The sequence below is a fragment of the Ornithorhynchus anatinus genome, chromosome 5, assembly GCF_004115215.2.
Source record: "Ornithorhynchus anatinus isolate Pmale09 chromosome 5, mOrnAna1.pri.v4, whole genome shotgun sequence".
Taxonomy (NCBI): Eukaryota; Metazoa; Chordata; class Mammalia; order Monotremata; family Ornithorhynchidae; genus Ornithorhynchus; species Ornithorhynchus anatinus.
The window spans coordinates 66,412,350-66,432,251 of NC_041732.1; the positions used below are offsets into that span (position 1 = coordinate 66,412,350).

The 19,902-nt window shown below is 47.9% G+C and overlaps 1 protein-coding gene across 1 annotated transcript; it reads left to right on the plus strand.

Annotated features, from left to right (window-relative positions):
- The first annotated feature begins 13,260 nt into the window (after positions 1–13,260).
- Positions 13,261–15,788, plus strand: NPPB (natriuretic peptide B). Its single transcript, XM_029066054.1, has 3 exons — positions 13,261–13,503; positions 14,327–14,612; positions 15,519–15,788. Exons 1-3 carry the CDS (start codon positions 13,375–13,377, stop codon positions 15,533–15,535), a joined length of 432 nt encoding a protein of 143 aa, XP_028921887.1. The 5' UTR covers positions 13,261–13,374; the 3' UTR covers positions 15,536–15,788.
- Positions 15,789–19,902: the final 4,114 nt, after the last annotated feature.

Consider the following 19,902-nt stretch of genomic DNA (forward strand, 5'->3'; position numbering starts at 1 on the left):
ATTTTTCTACCAAAAGAGTCAGTCCATATTGCCCCACTCCTCAAGAACCTCCACTGGTTGCCCATCCATCTCTGCATCAAACAGAAACTCGTCACCATTGGCTTTAAAGAACTCAATCACCTTACCCCCTCATTCATCACCTCACTGTTCTCCAACTACAACCCAGCCCACACTCTTCACTCCTCTAATCCTAACCTTCTCACTGTACCTCAATCTTGTCCATCTCACCGCCAACCTCTCACCCACATCCTGCCTCTGGACTAGAAAACCCTCCCTCCTCATATCCAACAGACAGTTATTCTCCCTGCTGCTTCAAATAAGGCACATCTCCTCCAAGAACCCTTCCCGAAGCCCTCTTTTCCTTTTCTTCAACATTCTTCTGCCTTCCCCTTACTTGCTCCCTTTATTCATCCCTCTTCCAGCACCACAACATTTATGTATATATCTGTAATTTAATTTTTTTATATTAAAGTCTGTCTCCCCTTTTAGGCTGTAAGCTCACTGTGGGCAGAGAATGTGTCTTATATTCTTATATCGTACTCTCCCAAGAGCTTAGTACAGTGCTCTGCACTCAGTAAGCCCTCAATAAATACAATCTACTGACTGACTTACATTGAAAGAATTTCTGGGATTGGGAGAAACTGGGACATATTACCAGTTGAAGTTGCGGAGTCTCCTTCTCCAAAGATTTTATAGGACTAGGGAACACAATGGGGTCGGGGAGAATGACTATGTCAAATGAGTATGTATGTATGTAACTAGTAAGTAGGTAGAATGAGCAGTTTTCCTTGCCTGTAAAATAACAGGATGGATGACAGCCAAGAATTTTAAAATAAGTAAGATAAATAGAAAGAAAAGGGAGAGGGAAAAATATCTTGAGAAAAAGAGAATAGAATTTTCCTCCTAGGAGACATCTGTGTGGGCCATGTCCAGCACGAATTTGGCATAGAAACCTAGCCAATCCTGGGCCCACAGCCATGGACTCCCCGAGTTTTGCCAGCAAAGCAGAAAGAGACAAGCAATCAGCCAAAATTAGCAACCAGTTATCCTGAACGACTATGCAGCTCAAAGCCATCCACAGCAACCATCTTCTGGAGTCTTTTTAAACATAAAAATGCTTGTCGGCCTCTCTGAATGCATTATTTTCCAAGGACATTTCCACTCTCGCACATGCCTTCAAGAGATCTGTTCCTGGGCAGAGAAGTAGAGTTGTCCTTCAGAACGAAGTTGATCTATGGCTATCGTAGAGATTATATCCTTTGGTGAGTGTCACATAGAGAATCTCTTAGACACTGGCACACTATACCTGTACCTGTGAAAATATAGTCATTCACCCTTTCTGGCCCCTTGCCATTTAGGTATAGCATTTCGAGGTGAAAATTAGCAATGGGCAGGGAAGTGAGTGTGTGTGAGCATGTGTGTGCATATTCAGGGCAAAGGGAAACTACTTTCTCCTTGCGACTGTACTTTTCACCAACACCCAGGTATCTCAGGAATGCAGTCTCATCCAACTTCCCTATTCTAAGAAATATTCCAGCTCTCTACCTAGAGAAAACCCTCAACTGCCTATTGAATTCCCAGAAACTGGTTCCTACCTCTTGCTGTGAAGACATGAGACTGGCTTCAATACCTCTCTCTGACCTCCGATCTCCTGACTTTGATTTATAGACCAAAGCGACACTTATAGGGGCAGAGAAGCTTTTCTCCAAAGCATCAGAGGGAATTAGCTGCCTCAAGGCCCATGCCAGAGATCAAGCAAATTTATTAACAATTCATTTTTGAGAGATGATAGCCCACTCCACTGTAAACTTGAAGGAAGGGATCATGTCTATTTATTACCATTGTTCTTGTCTGTCCGTCTCCCCCAATTAGACTGTAAGCCCATCAAAGGGCAGGGACTGTCTCTATCTGTTACCGATTTGTCCATTCCAAGCGCTTAGTACAGTGCTCCGCACATAGTAAGCGCTCAATAAATACTATTGAATGAATGTCTAGCAGCTCTACTGATTATACATTCCCAAGTACTTAATATAGTGCTCTCTGCTCAACAGCTATTGATCGATTGATTGAGGAGAGCCTCTGCAGGACTATATCCGCAACTATGAGCGCCCCAAAGCCCAACACCCCCAGCCTTTCCCTCTACTAACCATCACGCACCTATTGTTTCACCCTAAATCCCAACACAACAGATGCAATGATCCAAGGAATCCCCAATGATTTGTGTGACAACTGACAAACATCCTAATCCGAAATGAGGGAAATTGAGGCAAAGAGAAGCTAAGGGTTTTAACACTTGAAGTGGATCCTGAATGAAATTTCAAGTCCCCTGTATTCTGTTCTCTGTATCCCCGCCTTCTGCTTAGCTGAAATCCCCAACCTCCGGGCCTCAAACAAATGCAACAAAGACTCAACCACTTAATTGCCCCAGAATCTCCCAGTCTGCAGCATTATTGCTGTTATTTCTTCCCTTTGCCTCCCTTCAAAAGTGTTCACTGTACTGAACTCCTGAGACATTAATATGAATGTATTCATCGATTTAAGCTATAATTTAAAAAGCCATCACCAAAAAGATCACTCTAATTAAAAGTACAAGGCCTTGAATACTTTTAATGACCTCCAAAGCCAACTCAGCTGTCTTGTCTTTCTCCCCAGCCCAGCGTGTGTTGAGGTCAAATCATTCTTAATGTTCTCTCAGAAAGCCTCTGCCTCCTCCAGGGGAATAGCAATAAAAGCAAAACAATAATCATGGTATTTATTAAGTGCTGGCTCTCTGCCAAGCACTGTGCTAAGCACTGGGGTAGTTACATTGAGGCCGCCTCTTTCTGCCCAAATGTTCTGGGCAGACCCAAGAGTCTCAGAGACAGAATTGAGAGCAACACTGGGTATATCAGGTGTTTAGGCTGTGGCTGCAACTGTAGGCCAAAAAGTCAGTTTTACAGGAGCACAGTCACACGCAAAAAGAGTTTCAGCATGGTTTCTTTGGCTATACATTCAGTATACATATAACAATACCAGTTCCTTTCTTGCTTTTATGATATCTGTTAAGTCCTTACTATGTGCCAGGCATTCTACTAAGCTCTAGGGTAGATGTAAGTCAATCAATCAAATTTATTGAGCACTTGACACTTGGGAGAGAATAATATAACAACATAATGGGCACATCAGGCTGGACACAGTCCCTGACCCACATGGGGTTCACAGTCTTAACCCCCATTTTTCAAATGAGGTAACTGAGGCCCGGAGAAGTTAAGTGACTTGCTTAAGGTCACACAGCAGGCAGGTGGTAGAACTGGGATTGGAACCCAAGTCCTTCTTACTCCCAGACCTGTGCTCTAGCCACCAGGTCTTGTTTCTTTGCCTTTCTTTTACCTAAAAGAGTCACAAAGTATCGACTTTTGGAACTTTTGGGACTTTTGGAGTGGTGAGGAAGAGGATGGGTAAGGAATTCTAGAGATTAATAATAATAAGTATTTGTTAAGCGCTTACTATGTGCAGAGCACTGTTCTAGGCGCTGGGGTAGATACAGGGTAATCAGGTTGTTCCACATGAGGCTCACAGTTAATCCCCATTTTACAGATGAGGTAACTGAGGCACAGAGAAGTGAACTGACTTGCCCACAGTCACACAGCTGACAAGGGGCAGAGCCGGGAGTCGAACTCATGACCTCTGACTCCAAAGGCCAGGCTCTTTTCCACTGAGCCATGCTGCTTCCCATAGATTAGGCCTGGGAGTGGGAAGAGGGAGAAACAGCTGTTTAGTGGAGGAGAAGGCAGGGCAGCTCTTTATAAAGCCTCCATCTACTTGGCTTCACCTACATAGCTGTTGTTGATTGTCCTTGTTGATTGTTGACATTTATTGAGACCCTTCGTCATCTCCTTCACCGACAGAGATGATGGATCGTCGCTTTGGTTCAAACTAAATGGAAACCTTCTGGGCATCCCACTTACAAGCATGCCCAAACATATACACAATACCAGTAGTGGGAGGAAGGTAGTCAAAAGAAAGTTAGTGGGGCTCTGGGATCATACTCTGCTTTACCAGAGGTGAGTTTTTATGGTTAGGTCTAACCTATGCTTCTATTCTCCCCAGAATAGTGGTGCTCAAGCCACCCCACCACCACTACCGCTCTTAAAAGGGCACAGCCCTGGGACTTTGGTATTGGAAGAGTTAGCCAGTTGGAAGAGAAAAACTAGGGGAATCAAGGAATAAGAAACAGAGGCTAAAAAAGGTAGATCCAGGAGCTTCCAAGTGAGAGGACATTGGGAAAACATTCAACTTTTGATTTAAGAGGAGCAAAGGGGAAAAAAAAAGTTTCCACCTTGCAGCTACAGAAGGCACCTAAGAGGGGATAACCCTCAAACTGTAGACCCTTGAAAGTGGTTATAGCAGAGCTTCTTTGGATTAAAGAGGGCATTTTGCCTATTCCAGTCTGTAAATTCTTTGTGCGCAGAGAATATGTATGTTATTGCCCTCTCCCAAGTGGTTAGTATAGTGCTCTGCACACAGTAAGCTCTCAAGAATTGACTGACTGATTCCAGATTTCCTCCGAATTGAGTTTATTTGTGTTTAGTTGGAGACCACTCTGGGAAAGGCTTAGAATTTAGCTGACAGAACACAACTTCCTTGAAAGGGAAAAGAAACAAATGCAGATTCAGAATAAAGGACCAGGCTAGAGAACTGGAGAATGTTATATTCTCTTACCTGTCATTTGAGCTGCAGTCTGATTTCCATGAGGTTGACTGTCACTCCTCTCAAGACCCCAGCATGTGGACCAGCAATTTATAGTCATGGCTGTTTATGGACAGTGAACATGATTCTTCCCGGCAGTGGGGAGTTGCTCTCTTCTGCAGGGACCTGCCAACTCCAGAAGAACCATAAACTGCAGACCCTCGACATGGGATAGCACCCCCTCCCCCCCGCCAGAGACTGGGAAGAATGATTGATGTTTCCCAAAGACAATCAGCAGCTTTCTCCCTGGGACAACCAGACCAGTATACCCCTTTCCCATTTTGTAGCCCGGTATGGGAATGGAAAAACGGGATCCAGGATGGATAGGTGGATGTCTCAGTCTATTTCCCAAGTGGGAGATAGGGATGGGAGCTGGCTCCAGGGACAAGGAACCACTCTTGCTCTCATTCATTCATTCACTCACTCGTTCAATCATATTTATTGAGCAGAGCACCGTGTTAAGAATACTGTGGGCAGAGCACTGTACTATTCTCATGGTCCACCTGGCACCGGATCAACTAACATGCAGGGAGGAAAACCATTCGAATCACTCAAATGTCTCCAGCTGACACTTGTCAGCCTATATTGCTCACAAGGTCTGCCTGGAATTAGGAGTAAGCCAGGGGAGTGAAAAGGCAAGAGGAGGCTTTTCATCTTGTCCCAATCTCAGGGAAAGACATGGACTAGTTTGCTAATGGGCCTGTATGTTGTTTTTTACCTCCCTTGCCCTCAAACCTGTCTGTGCTTCAGGACAGATCTAATTTTCTGCCACTGACAGTGGTTCCTTGACCTTTTCCAAAAGCTCCTCATTTTACACAGACTGTTCCCCAGCCTTATGATGACATGAAAAAAGGCTCAAAGGAAATCTGTTCTCTCAAGGCTGTCCCTCTCTAATCACCCTTCTGAACAGAGCCAACTTGCAGTTATCTGTGGAAAGTAGGCAAGGCATCATCAAAATCTGTATAAATTATCCAGAACCCCCAGAGGTGGAAGAGGACATGTCAGAGAATAGGGAAATAGCCACTGCCCGGCATCCAGAGGAGGAAGGAACAAGTGCAAGAGGCTAAAGTGAAACTGCCTTGGAGGCAACTGGGATGACCACCCCAGGGCCATGCCTTTATGGGGTCCCTCTGAAGAACTAAAGGGCCCCTAAATCACTGCCAGTGGAAATCAATCATTCAGCAATCAATCAGTGGTATTGATTGAGTGTTTACTGTGTGAACAGCACTGTATAAAGGCTTGGGAAAACACAATGCAAGAGAGTTGGTAAACACAAACTCTGCCCACAATGAGCTTACAGCCTAAGGTGGGGATGGATATTAAAGTAAATTACAGATACTGGAAATCTGAACTTTTTTGAGTAATAATACACATATCAAAATATAAGAAATGTTATATTTGAGTCAAATCAGTGGTCCATTCAGCTTAGAATTCTGTCTCTATCAGTATCAGCAAGAGCTTAGGAGGAACCTTGTAAAGCTACCCTCCTCTACATCCATCCTGCTGTTCAGGGACATGCCTCTAACTTGAATAACACAGAAACAAGATATACATTTCCTGCCTCTAGGAGCTTACAGTCCAATGGAAGGTGTTCTGCATTTACAAATACTGGGAGCAGGAGAAGGAACGAGGCTATAACAATACTAATGCCAGAAGGAAATAGTAGAAAAAAAATCTGAACGTATAAGTGCTAAAGTTATGAACTGAACACATCTGTGCCAAGGATGGCCGTTGGGGTGATGTGACTAGAGTGGAGTGAATGAATTAGGGAAAGTTTCCTGAAGGAAGGCGGATTTCAAGAAGGCTTTGAAGGTGGGTAGAGCTGTAGTCTGTCACATCTGTTCCAGGCTGGAGAAACAGTTTGAGCAAGGGGACAGAGGTAAGAGAAGAGAGCAAAAGGGTCAGTTAGGAAGTGAAGTTGCACTGGGAGCAGGGAATGTATCTATTATTATATCGCATTGTCCCAAGCACTTAGTTCAGTGCTCTGCACACAGTAAGTGCTCAATAAATATGATTGAATGAATAAATGGATGAATGGAGGAGGAGGGTGTGAGCGGAGGAGTAGCAGATGAAGAGAGCCAATATATAAGAAAAGTAGAGCTGGTGGGGTGCTTTGAAGTCTCTTCGAATTTCTCTAACATTCTCTTCTACATCCTCCTGGGCATGGAGTAGCATCCAAAATACCCGGAATTCTATGCCCAGAGCTGGGAATGGTAGATCTCCTCTCTGTTTTTCAGGGAGCAGAATAGGAAACAAAGGAGCAGAGGGTCTTCCTTGAGGGCCCATAGTAGGCTGGATTAGAGTTCCAATCTCCCAACATCCTGCCTGATTCTTTGGACTCCAAAACCATTTTGGCACAGGCCAGACCCAAGGAAAACCAGAGACCATCGCCCAGGGAAATATCTGGAAGCTGCCCAGCCTCCCCCTCCTCTGAAAAAGCACCCAAAGGTTCCATCCCTTCTCTTGGGAGTCAGATTTCAGATTGAGCAGGCATTAGCTTTGTAAGGAAAAGAATCTTCACTTCAAAATGAACAAAATGACCCAAACCAACTCAGCTACACTGATTTCAAACTGCAAATTAAAATGAGAAAAAATGTGCTCCACAAGAGCTAGGCAACAGAATACCTACATGTCAGATAATCCAAATGAACCTCCACAAGGTGTTCAGGGGCTAGAGAACTCTGCCCCTGAGAGCTGCAGCCCTGACCTCGATGAGTTATTGTAGATTCCGGTCTAAGGTTTTCAGGGAAAGGTCCTTGTTAGCTGAAAAAAGTTAGCTGAAAAAAGGTATATTGTGGAACTGAGGCTTCAGATGTGGCACAGGTGGGCTGGTGCAGTAATCTGGTCTCGAACAAAAACTCTGAAAGCTACTCTGGCAACTTTGCACAAAGGATTTGCAAATCTCACTACTGTCCTCACTGTAAAGAGACACAAGGCATAAGAAAGCACAGATTCTGCTTGTCTCACCTCTTCCCCCTCAATGGCCACTGTCCACTTCTGCATCCTAAATATTTAACCACACTTCTTTCCCGTGTACCCAGAATCCTACTGACTTTGGACACATATGGTCTGCATTGGGTTCACCAGAGCATTAAACAACCTCAACCCCATGACCCAGGTGAACTGAGTCCGATTGACATTTTTGAGGGAATTTTTCTTGGGCACCTGGGAATGATAGGCAGGCAGGTTGACTCCTGTATTTCTGAAAGGAACATAGATAGAAAATCACCCATTAATGGAAAGTTAACTACTTATTACACTGAGTCTGGGGTCACAGAAGGAAAATGAGAGGAGAAACCTGAGAGAAACAGGAAGGAATAGGAATATTGTCAAGTCTTCACCACAAGGGATTATGAGACCTCCCGGCTGGTATTTCTTTGCTCAACCCCCATTTGTTATGAACTCCTAATCTTGAACCCAGGCAGTTTCAAGGTTTTCAGGTAGCCTAAATGTCTGGCCTAGATGTCACTTCAACGGCTTCATTACCTGACACCACTGAACAATTTACACTGAAGACTCCAACTTGAGAGACTGGAAAGAGAGGGAGATGGGCTTTTTGCTCTTTCTAAGGAGCTTCAAACCATCTCCCTCAAGCCCTCCAAAGCTGCCTCTACAGAGAAAAGTCCTACTTGATGTAGAGGATAAGCCTCTTTGGGGTAAAACCAAGGAAGTACTATTAAGAGCAATATTCACCTTGCTGTAGTGCAAATCAGACCATCATAATTCAGCACAGAGGCTGGTTTCCTAATTCTTGACCTGTAGGACGATCTTTCTCCAGAAGTAAAAACCACTATGCAGAGGCAGAGCAAGTGTAAGGAGAGCTCTGGGTTAGGGTTTGAGGGTCTCTCCCTACACCCTGAGATAGTGATACACCATTAAATATGATGAAATCCCTCCCTTAGGAACGGCAGGTAAGGTTCAGTCTTGAGGTTTCAGGATTGAGGACTTGCACAGAGGAAGAGATGGTAGTACTAGTGATTTGTGCAGCACCATTTGTCACCCTCTCATCCCTGCCAAACTGGAGATGGGGTGACTTAAAGGCCTATAGCACTCTAGGAATTGTAGTTTTTATATGTATTTTTATAATAATGGTATTTGTTAAGCACTTACTATGTGCCAGACACCGTACTAAGTGTTGGGGTGGATACAGGCAAATCAAGTTGGACAGTCCCTGTCCCATTTGGGGCTCATAGTTTCAATCCCCATTTTCCAGATGAGGTAACCAAGGCACAGAGAAGTGAAGCAACCTGTCCAAGGTCACACGGCAGACAAGTGGAAGAGCCAGGATTAGAAACCATGACTTTCTGACTCCCAGGCCCGTGCTCTCTCCACTATGCTATGTGCATTGGGAGCTACTCCACTGGATTTTGGATTTGTTCCAAGCCTGGACCATTGGAGAATAAAACTTTTCCTCCACAGAGCCAGAGGTGTGAAGTTCTGCACTCTGGAGTTATTCTAGGAAATCGGGGACCTCCAGCATTATGAATGGCCCCAAGAGACTCTCATGCTAACAGTCCCAAACTAACAGTGTCAAACTCAGTCCCAGGCTCCATCTCTCCAGTTGCCTGAGGGATGATTCTCCCTGCTGGTGCTTTGGGAAAAAAAAACAGTAAAAAGTCACAGCCCTTGGACTATATCAAGCAACAACTCTGACACAAGTTAATGATACTGAATTCATAGCACACAGTCCCCCAAAGGGAGCCAGATGGGCCACCCACCCAGAGTCACGAAGGTTCCCTGAAAAGACAAGCTATTTACCCAGAATCTTTGATCTGCGAGAGTTATTAGAGACCTGGCTCCATCCCTACAGTCAGTAGAAGCATGAAGAGCTTGTAAAGAAAAACTCTGAGAGAAATAGCATGGCTGAGTGAATAGAACATGGGCCTGGGAGTCAGAAGGTCATAGAGTCTAATCCCGGCTCTGATACTTGCCTGCTGTGTGGCCTTGGGCAAGTCACTTCACTTCTCTGTGCTTCAGTTACCTCAGCTATAAAAGATGGGGATTAAGAGTGTGAATCCATTATGGGCCAGGGACTGAGTCCAACCCGATTTGCTTGTATTCACCCCAGTGCTTACCCACCCATCCCACCCACCCCAGTTCCCTGTCCTGCAGGAAATATAGTAAGTGCTTAGCAAATGCTACAATTATTATTATATAATAATAATAATAAGGCTGGAAGTCACCATGGACCCTACTGGGTAACCTTGACCTAAGGCATTTTACCTCTCTAGGTCTCAGTTTCCTTCTATCTAAAATAGGTAGAAATCTCCTGCCTTCCCTTCCTCCCAAGGAAGACTCTTAGTCCAATTTTGAGAAGATGCCTGTTCTCCTCACCTCTTAGATTGTGACACATAGATGGAGAAAGAACTTTGTACCTGTATCTTGAATTTAATAATAATAATAATAATGTTGGTATTTGTTAAGTGCTTACTATGTGCAGAGCACTGTACTAAGCGCTGGGGTAGATACAGGGTAATCAGGTAGTCCCACGTGAGGCTCGCAGTTAATCCCCATTTTACAGATGAGAATTTACCCTATGCCTAGAGCAGTATGGGACAAATAGTAAAGGTTTCATGAACTCCATAAATTAAAACCAATATCGAAATTCAAGAGACTGCTTTTTATCTTCTTGAGGGGATAGAGCAAAGCAGGCAGGCACTTGGTAGGCAATAATAGTATATATTAAGTGCTTACTATGTGCCAGGCACTGAACTAAGCGCTGGGGTGGATACAAGCAAATCGGGTCGGACATAGACCCTGTTCAACAAGGGGCTCACAGTCTCAATCCCCATTTTACAAATGAGGTAACTGAGGCCCAGAGAAGTGAAGTGACTTGTCCGAGGTCACACAGCAGACACATGGCAGTGCCGGGATTAGAACCCATGATCTTCTGACTCCCGGGCCCGTGCTGCATTCACTCAGCCATTCACTGTAGATTTTGGGGGAGGAGGAAGGGCCTCTTGCTCAGATCTCTCTAATCGGTCTCCCCTGTTTGGGGGGAGGCACGGTTCAGGCCAGGTCAGCCCTCTGGTCAGCATCCTGGTCAGCCAGCGCCCCGGTCAGCCTGAACCCCGGACATCAGTCTGCCCGGCAGGCCCAAGGCTCGCCAGGGGCCAGACGCAGAATGGGCAAGAGTGGTAGAGAAGAGAGGGAGGACGGGGGCGATGCGAAATTCAATCAGTCGTATTTATTGAGCGCTTACTAGGTGCAGAACACTGTCCTTACGGCTAGGGAGAGTACGATGTAACACTAACCAGACACATAATCATCATCATCATTACGTTTGTTAAGCACTTACTATGTGCCAAGCACTGTTCTAAGCACAGGGTAGATACTACTCAGGTTGTCACGTGGGGCTCACAGTCTTAATCCCCATTTTACAGATGTAGTAACTGAGGTACAGAGAAGTGAAGTGGTTTGCCCCAGGTCACACAGCAGACAAGTGGCAAAGCCGGGATTAGAACCCAGGTCCTCTGACTCCCAAGCCTATGCTCTTTCCACTTAGCCACGCTGCTTCATTCCCTGCCCACAAGGAGAATCCAGTCCCGAAAGAGGCGTGAATAATAATAATTACGGTATTTGAGTTCTACGTCCCTTACTAAGTACAGGCACTGTACTAAGCACTGGGGTGGATACAAGCAAATCGGGTTGGACCCAGTCCCCTGTCCCACATGGGGCTCAAAGTCTCAATCCCCATTTTACAGATGAGGTCACCGAGGCACAGAGAAATAAGATGACTTGCCCAAGGTCACCCAGTAGACAAGTGGTGGAGAAGCCTTGAGGTCTGGCTGGAGACTGGGGAAGGGGCTGGGGGGAGGGAACAGGAACAGTGTTTCTTCCAGTATTCCTCGCCCCGGCTCATAATAATAACAATGATAGCGGCATTTGTTAAGCGCTTACTGTGTGCCAGGCACTGTACGAAGCGCTGGGATAGACACAAGCAAATCGGGTCAGACACATTCCTGTCCCACGGGGGAGTCACACTCAATCTCCATTTTACAGATGAGGGAACCGAGGCCCAGAGAAGCGAAGTGACTTGTCCGAAGTTACACAGTAGACAAGTGGCAGAGCGGAATTAGAACCCGTGACCTTCTGACTCCCAAGTCGGTGTTCTATCTGCTAGGCTCTGTGTGCCCCGACAATGTGCCACCCTGCCGACCGCTCCGAGCCCCTGGGCAGGGGGAAGAGCCCTGCAGGTGCAGCTGGACACAACGAAGGGCAGCTGCTCTTGGACTCCTAAATCCCCTCCCCAACTTCCCTCCGCAGCTCCTGCTCCTTCGTGGCTTAGTGGAAAGAGCCCGGGCTTGGGAGTCAGAGGGTCAAAGCAGCGTGGCTCAGTGGAAAGAGCCCGGGCTTAGGAGTCAGAGGTCATGGGTTCCAATCCCACCTCTGCCACCTGACAGCTGTGTGACTTTGGGCAAGCCACTCAACTTCTCTGTGCCTCGGGTACCTCATCTGTAAAATAGAGATTAAGAGTGTGAGCCTCACGTGGGACAACCTGATTACCCCGTATCTACCCCAGCGCATAGAACAGTGCTCGGCACATAGTAAGTGCTTAACAAATACCAACATTATTATTATTATTATCCCAGCTCTGCCACCTGTCTGCTGTGTGACCTCGGGCAAGCCACTTAACTTCTCTGTACCTCAGTTACCTCATCTGTAAAATAGAGATTAAGACTGTGAGCCCCACGTGGGACAACCTGATTACCCTGTATCTACCCCATCGCTTAGAACAGTGCTTGGCACATAGTAAACCCTTAAATACCAGCGTTATTATTATCCCAGCTCCGCCACTTATCTGCTGTGTGACCTCGGGCAAGCCATTTAACTTCTCTGTGCCTCGGTTACCTCATCTGTAAAATAGAGATTAAGACCGTGAGCCCCACGTGGGACAATCCGATGACCTTGTATCTATCCCAGCGCTTACAACAGTGCTTGTTTTATTGCTATTGTTCTTGTCCGTCCGTCTCCCCCGATTAGACCGTAAGCCCGTCAGAGGGCAGGGACTGTCTCTATCTGTTACCGATTTGTCCATTCCAAGCGCTTAGTACAGTGCTCTGCACATAGTAAGCGCTCAATAAATACTATTGAATGAATGAATGAATGAATGCTGGGCACAAGGTAAGGGCTAAACAAATGCCATCATTATTAGTATTATCATTAGCCCAGAGATGGGGAGGAGGAGGAGGAGGAGGAGGAGGAGTCAGGGGAGTTCACCAAGTTACTCAGGCTCGGGGCACCCCCCGGCTCCATCCCACCCGCCCGTTGCTATACAAGGAGATCCCACCGTCGCCAGCCCCCCGCCTCCGCGCCTCTCTTCGGAGTCCACCTCTAGCCCGGCCTGGGCGGAGGCGGGAGGTCGAGGGGCCTGCATTCCCTGGCTCTGAGCTCAGCGTGGCCGGAATGTGGACGATAAATCCGAGATAACCCCAAGGCAGGGCAGGGCAGGGCAGGGCAGGGCAGGGCACGGAAGGGCAGGCCAGGCCAGGGCTCGGCCCCCAGTGGAGGGACATAAAAAGGCGCTGGGCGGGAGGGACAGAGGCAGGCGAGAAGCCACAGCAACAGCAGCAGAAGGCAGGAGCAGCAGAAGCCGCAGCCCCCAAGCTCCAGCCCCCTCGAGCTCGCCCACCTCGTCCAGCGGCAATGGACTGTCATCGGCTGGCCGTGCCTCGGGCCCTCCTGCTTCTGCTCCTGGTCCTGCTCCAGGCTCGGGGTGGCCGGGCCCTTCCCCTGGCAGGCCTCAGTCCGGCCCGGGAGCTGGCCGGAGTCCAGGTGAGCCCCCGTCCCATCCCCCTTACCTTCGGGTGGCGGGGGTCCGCGCACAGGGAGAGGCCGTGGAGGAAGGGGGGACGAAGGAGGCCCGTTGGGAGGACCTGTCCACCCTCTCCGCTGGTTCCCTCCCTCCCCCCGGGAAACGGGCTGAAGGCTGCAGCTGGGGAGCGGGGACACCCCCCCAATCCCTACCCCCGTCCCACCTGGTCCCAAGAGAGACCCTTGTGTTGCGCCCCTCGTGTGCCCGAGCTGGAAGCCAGGCCGTCGCCTGGGGAGGTGGACCGCCCGTGGGGTGAGAGCGACCCCTTATAATAATAATAGTATTATTTGTTAATAATAATGTGTGGCATTTGTTAGAAGCACTTACTATGTGCCAAGCACTGTTCTAAGAGCCGGAACACTGTTCTAAGTATTTACTATGTGCCAAGCACTGTTCTAAGGGCTGGAGTGGATAGCAGTTTGGCTTAGTGGAAAGAGCCCGGGTTTAGGAGTCAGAGGACGTGGGTTCTAATCCCGGCTCTGCTATTTGGCAGCTGTGTGACTTTGGGCAAGTCACTTCACTTCTCTGGGCCTCAGTGACCTCATCTCTAAAATGGGGATTAAGACCGCGAGCCCCAAGTGGGACACCCTGAGTCCCTTATATCTACTCCAGTGCTTCAAACAGTGATTGGTACCTGGTAAGCACTTAATAAGTACTGTAATAATAATAATAATCTAAAGCACCGGATGATTCCAGCTTGCAGAGAAAACTGATGGGCAGAGAGGGTCTCTAGGCTGTAGGGACGGAGGTCCCTTGCGATCTCCCCTTCTCCCCCACCCCCAGGAGCTGCTGAACAGGCTGAGAGAGAAATTCTCTGTGCTGGAGGAGCTGGAGGCCGACTCGGAGCCGGAGACCGAGGCCGAGGAGCCAGCGGGGAACCCGGCGGAACTGTGGGAGGAGAGCGAGCCCCGGGCCCGGGCCCGGCCGGCCACCGCGGGGAGCCTGGAGTACCGCTCGCCCGCCCTCCAGGCCCTGCGGGGGCTGCAGAACCCCAAGTTCATGCGAGAGTCCGGCTGCTTCGGGAGGAGACTGGACCGGATCGGCTCCATCAGCGGCCTGGGCTGCAATGGTGAGAGCTGCCCTCCTCCGACCTGCCCTCTGCCTGCCTGGGTCCCCCAGGCTCTGGGCGCGAGGGCATCTACGCCCCCTGGCTCCTGCAGGCCCAGTGAGGCCCGGCTGCCTACGTCTCTTGGCAAATCCTGGGCTGGCTCAGGGAGGCCCGGCTGTGGAGGGGGACCGGACGGGGGAGGGAGAGGGGGAGAAAAGAAGCACCAACACCTTCCTAGGGGCATTCTGGATTCAGCCTGCTCCCAGGGCTAGGTCAGAGAGAAAACAGAGCTCGTTCCAACTCTAGTAGGGGTTCTGGGACTTGGCCTTGGTTTGCACCAGGGTCTGGCCATACAGAAGCCAGAGAGGAGCCCTGGGGTTAAAACTCCCCTACCCCCGTTCAGTGGCGTCTACTCAGCGTCTGGGGAACAGCAGTGACTGGATCTATTGCTTCCCCAAGGAGAGGCAATTCTCTCGGTAAAAAGTCTTCACGGTTTTCCAACCGCCTGTCCTCCCTTCCACAGCAACACACTTGGAAAGAGATCAGACAGGAAAGCACAGCTGGGCAGACTAATTTCCCCAAGCTGGGACTTGGGCCAGAGCACTCTAGGGAACAGAGAGAGGGGGATTTTACACAGCTAAGGAGGTCTAGGCAAGACCCCCACCCACCTGCCCACCTATGGTATACTGGACCCTGGTGGCCTGGGGGGGAGAAGGGGTGAGACGGTACGGATGGGGCCCTTTGAACCCTCACCCTGTGCCCACATCCAACACGGACCCGTTGAAGAAGAGCACACTTACCCAGTAATCTCTGGGAAGACCAACCTGAAACACAGTCACCAAAACAGGGAAGGTGGCAGAGAAAGCTCAGTTCCTCTTCAGCTCTGTCAATAACAACCTGATTTCCCTCTCTTTCTTTCCCCTGCAGGCTTCAGGAAGAATTAAGAGGAGGTCCCAGACACCTGCTCTCCAGGACTCTGTTCCCCCCAGGGAGACTTTTACAAATATGCTTTCAAAACCTTCGAAAGTGACTCCTATTTATTTATTTATTTATATTTATTTATTATTGGTTGTTTTATAAGAGCATTTCTTACTTTTGAGCACAGGAGTTCCAGATCCTGGTCAAACGAAGGGTTGCTTTTTACATGGACCTGTTTTTGTCTTGATGCATCCAATAAAAACTCCGTTGGCTTCCCTCGACTCCAGTGTGATTGCTTAGGGAGGCAACTCTGACAGTGAGAAGAGGGTGTGGATGAGAGACTACAGCGGGCTGAGGATCACCCGGAGGTGGTGTTTTCTAGTGGATAGAGCACGGGCCTGGAAGTCAGAAGATCCTGGGTTCAAAGGAAGTGCTTAACAAATACATTTTTAAAAATCGGGTGGTCCAGTCCCCAGTTCTGAAGCCTCCTAGGTGGCTCTGGGGGACTCCAGAGCCTTAAGGTGTTGATTGGGTAGGCAGCTGTCCTACCTCTGATCTAGTTTCTGGACAGTTGTCAGGTTGGGGCCCCTACCCTAATCTTATTTTGGGAGAGGAGGGTAGTTTTGGTATCCTAAATGTCCACTGAGCTTAGGAACATCAGGTTTATTGTTTTTGTTTTAACGGTATTTTTTAAGAGCTTACTATGTACACTAATAAGCGCTGAGTAGATACAAGCTAACGAGGTAGGACACGGTCCATATCCCACATGGGGCTCACAGTCTTAATCCCCATTTTGCAGATGAGGGAACTGAGGCACAAAAAAGTGAAGTGACTTGCCCAAGGTCACACAGCAGAACTGGAATTTTAGAACCCAGATCCTCTCACTTCCGGACCTGTGATCTTTCCACTAGACCACGCTACTTCTCTGGTTGACTTTGGCATCACAGCATTTGGGAGGCTTTAGAAAAAACACCTCTGATTGAGGGCATTTTTTTCCCAACTCGGAGCAACAAGAACCAACACACTGCAGGCACGGATGAGACCTCGATAGGAGCTCTTCAAGTCAGAGAGCAGCCGCATTGCAGACAGAGGCCTCAGGAGAGCCAGGCTGAGGGGTGTCCCGTGTGGAGAGTTAATGGGAAATCTGAAGTGGCTTCCATGCCACTGCAACATTGATCAGGCCCAAATACAGTGATTAAGTCTGACGTAGATCACCTTAGGTGTGCTTTCCAAAGCCCCTCAGAGACAATCACTCTCCACCCCTTCAAAACCTTACCGAAGGCGCATCTCCTCCAAGAGGCTTTCCCTGACTAAGCCCTCCTTTCCTCTTCTTCCACTTCCTTCTGCATCGCCCTGACTTGCTCCCTTTATTCATCCCCCCACCCAGCCCCACAGCATTAAAGTACATATCTGCAATTTATTCATTTATATTAATGTCTGCCTCTCCCTCTACACTGTAAGCTCATTGTAGACAGAGAATATATCTTTTATTGTTATATTGTACTCACCCAAGCATTTATTCATTCATTCATTCAATAGTATTTATTGAGCGCTTACTATGTGCAGAGCACTGTACTAAGCCCTTGGAATGTACAATTCGGCAACAGATAGAGACAATCCCTGCCCAGTCTAATCACGGGAGACAGAAGGACAGTACAGTGCTCTGCACTCAGTAAGCACTCAGTAAATAAAATTGATAGACTGGTGAACTGTAGAGAAAGGGGTCCTGGGAGTAGTGATAGGGGGGAATTCAAGGACAGATTTTTAAGACAGGTTTCCTAGAGCTGGTTCTCTCGCTGACCTCTGCCTGTTCTTCTAAGTTTTCCATGACCAATCTGCCCTCTCTGCTGTCCCGGTCAGTGCTCCCAGCTCTCCTGCTACATCTTTGCTCTACACTCTGGCTGCCCAAACAAAATAAACTATAAACCTCCATTTAGACACCTGTCTCTTCTCACTCCTCCTCCTTCCCATGAACCTTGTGCTGCTGGGGGAGGGAGAGGCTGTCCCAGCCTTCCTTTCCACAAATGGAGTCATCTCTGTGCTGGTCCAACACAGCCCAAAGGCACAGAGCCTGGATAGAGTCCTACTTCAGGCTGTAGCCTATTTCATTCAATCCTATTTATTGAGCACTTACTGTGTGCAGAGCACTGTACTAAGCTCTTGGGAGAGTACAAGACAACAATAAACAGTCACATTCCCTACCCACAACGGGCTTACGGTCTAAAGCGGGGGAGACGAACATCAATACAAATAAAGTTACGGATATGTACAGAAGTGCTGTGGGACTGGGAGGGGGGAAAGATCAATGGGAGCAAATCAGGGCAGTGAAGAAGGGAATGGGAGATAAGGAAAAGTGGGGCTTAGTCTGGGAAGGCTTCTAGGAGGAGATGTACCTTCAATAAGGCTTTGAAGTGGAGGGAGAGTCATTGTCTGTCAGATCTGAGGAGGGAGGTCGTTCCAGGCCAGAGGCAGGCTGTGGGCGGGGGTCGGAGGTGAGACAGGCGAGATGGAGGCACAGTGAGAAGATCAGCACAAAAGGAGCAAAGTGTGCGGGCTGGGTTCCTCTGCTCCTCCTCCTCATCGCCCCTACTCCCTCCCTCTGCTCTAGCCTTTTCCCTACCCCACAGCCCTTGTGTATATTTGTTCATATTTATTATTCTATTTATTTTATTAATGATGTGTATATATCTATAATTCTATTTATCTATTTTGATGCTATTGATGCCTGTCTACTTGTTTTGTTTTGTTGCCTGTCGCCCCCTTCTAGACTGTGAGCCTGTTGTAGGGTAGGGATTGTCTCTATCAGTTGCCGAATTTTCAAGTACTTTTCAAGCGCTTAATAAAGTGCTCTGCACACAGTAAGCACTCAAAAAATATGATTGAATGAATGGGGTGTAGAAAGAGAGAATATTAATAATAATTTGGTATTTGTTAAGCACTTACTATGTGCCAAGCACTATTCTAAGCATTGAGGTAGATACAGGGTAATCAAGTTGTTCCTCAAAGGACTCACAGTCTTCATCCCCATTTTACAGATGAGGTAACTGAGGCACAGAGAAGTTAAGTGACTTACCCAAGTTCACACAGCTGACGAGCAGTGGAGCCAGGATTAGAACCCATGACCTCTGACTCCCAAGCCTGTGCTCTTTCCACTAAACCAAGCTGCTTCCCTTTAAGCGAGGTAATCTTGGGCTCAACCTGCTCCTAAAATAATCCTCCTTCCGCACCACCACCAATCTTAACTTCATGCAGTTCAGCTACTCACTTAGGGACTGGAGGGCAGCAAGAGTCAAATTTGGGGGGCGCCACCCAACCTGTCCAGGTCCTCCCCAGATCCCCACCCCTCAGCCCCCCAAACCTACTAAATATCGGAAAAATATGCCAGATTACCCTGATGTATTTATCAACACACTAGACCGTAAACTTTCTGTGGGCAGGGAATGTGTCTGTTAAATTGCTATATTGTACTCTCCCAAGTGCATAGTACAGTGTTCTGCACACAGTAAGTGCTCAATAAACACGATTGACTAACTGACAGGGAATATTATATTGTATTCTCCCAAACGTTTAGTATAGTGCTCTGCACACAGTAAGCACTCAATAAATACATTTGACTGACTGACACCGACTCCCCCAGCCCAACCTCAACCTTTAAAAACATTTATCTGTGGCAAAGCAGATTTTCAAAAAGAGTGCAGTAATGTGACCCAGTGGAAAGAGCACGGTCCTGGGAGTCAGAGGACCTGGGTTCTAAGCCCAGTTCTTCCACTTACCTATAGGGTAACCTTGGGCAAGTCACTTAACTTCTCAATGCCAAAGTCACCTGATTTGTAAAATGGAGATTAAGACTTGAGCACCGTGTGGGACATGCACCATGTCCAACATGATTATCTAGTATCTACCCCAGCGCTTAGTACAGTGCCTGGTACGTAGTAAGCATTTAATAAATACCATTAAAAAACAAAAATGGCCTGAACCGATCCTCTATGCAGCTCCCAGGCCCAGCTTCAGGTGGCAGCAGAGGAAAGGAGGACGCAGAGGCCTTGAAGGACAATTTTATCGTTGCCTTTTTTCAAAACCGCTAGTGTCGTTCATCCTGTATTAATTTTAAATAGATTTACACAGGACACATATAATATCTCGTCCCAGGCTAATGCTAAATAAGGTTAAATTTAAGAACTAGAGTGATGATTTGGACACAACACATCTTGAGTTCCTCCTCAGAGACAGTCCCAGGGATACTGGAGACAGCTCATCCCTTTGGTTGACCTCACAGAGATAAACCCAGGCAGCCCCCAGCCCTGCCCGCTCCCCGATGCCAACCAGGGGTCTCAAGGCTGCCTTCAGAGTCCAGGCTGTCTGACAGAGCTGCCGGCATCCGCCGGGCACCAGC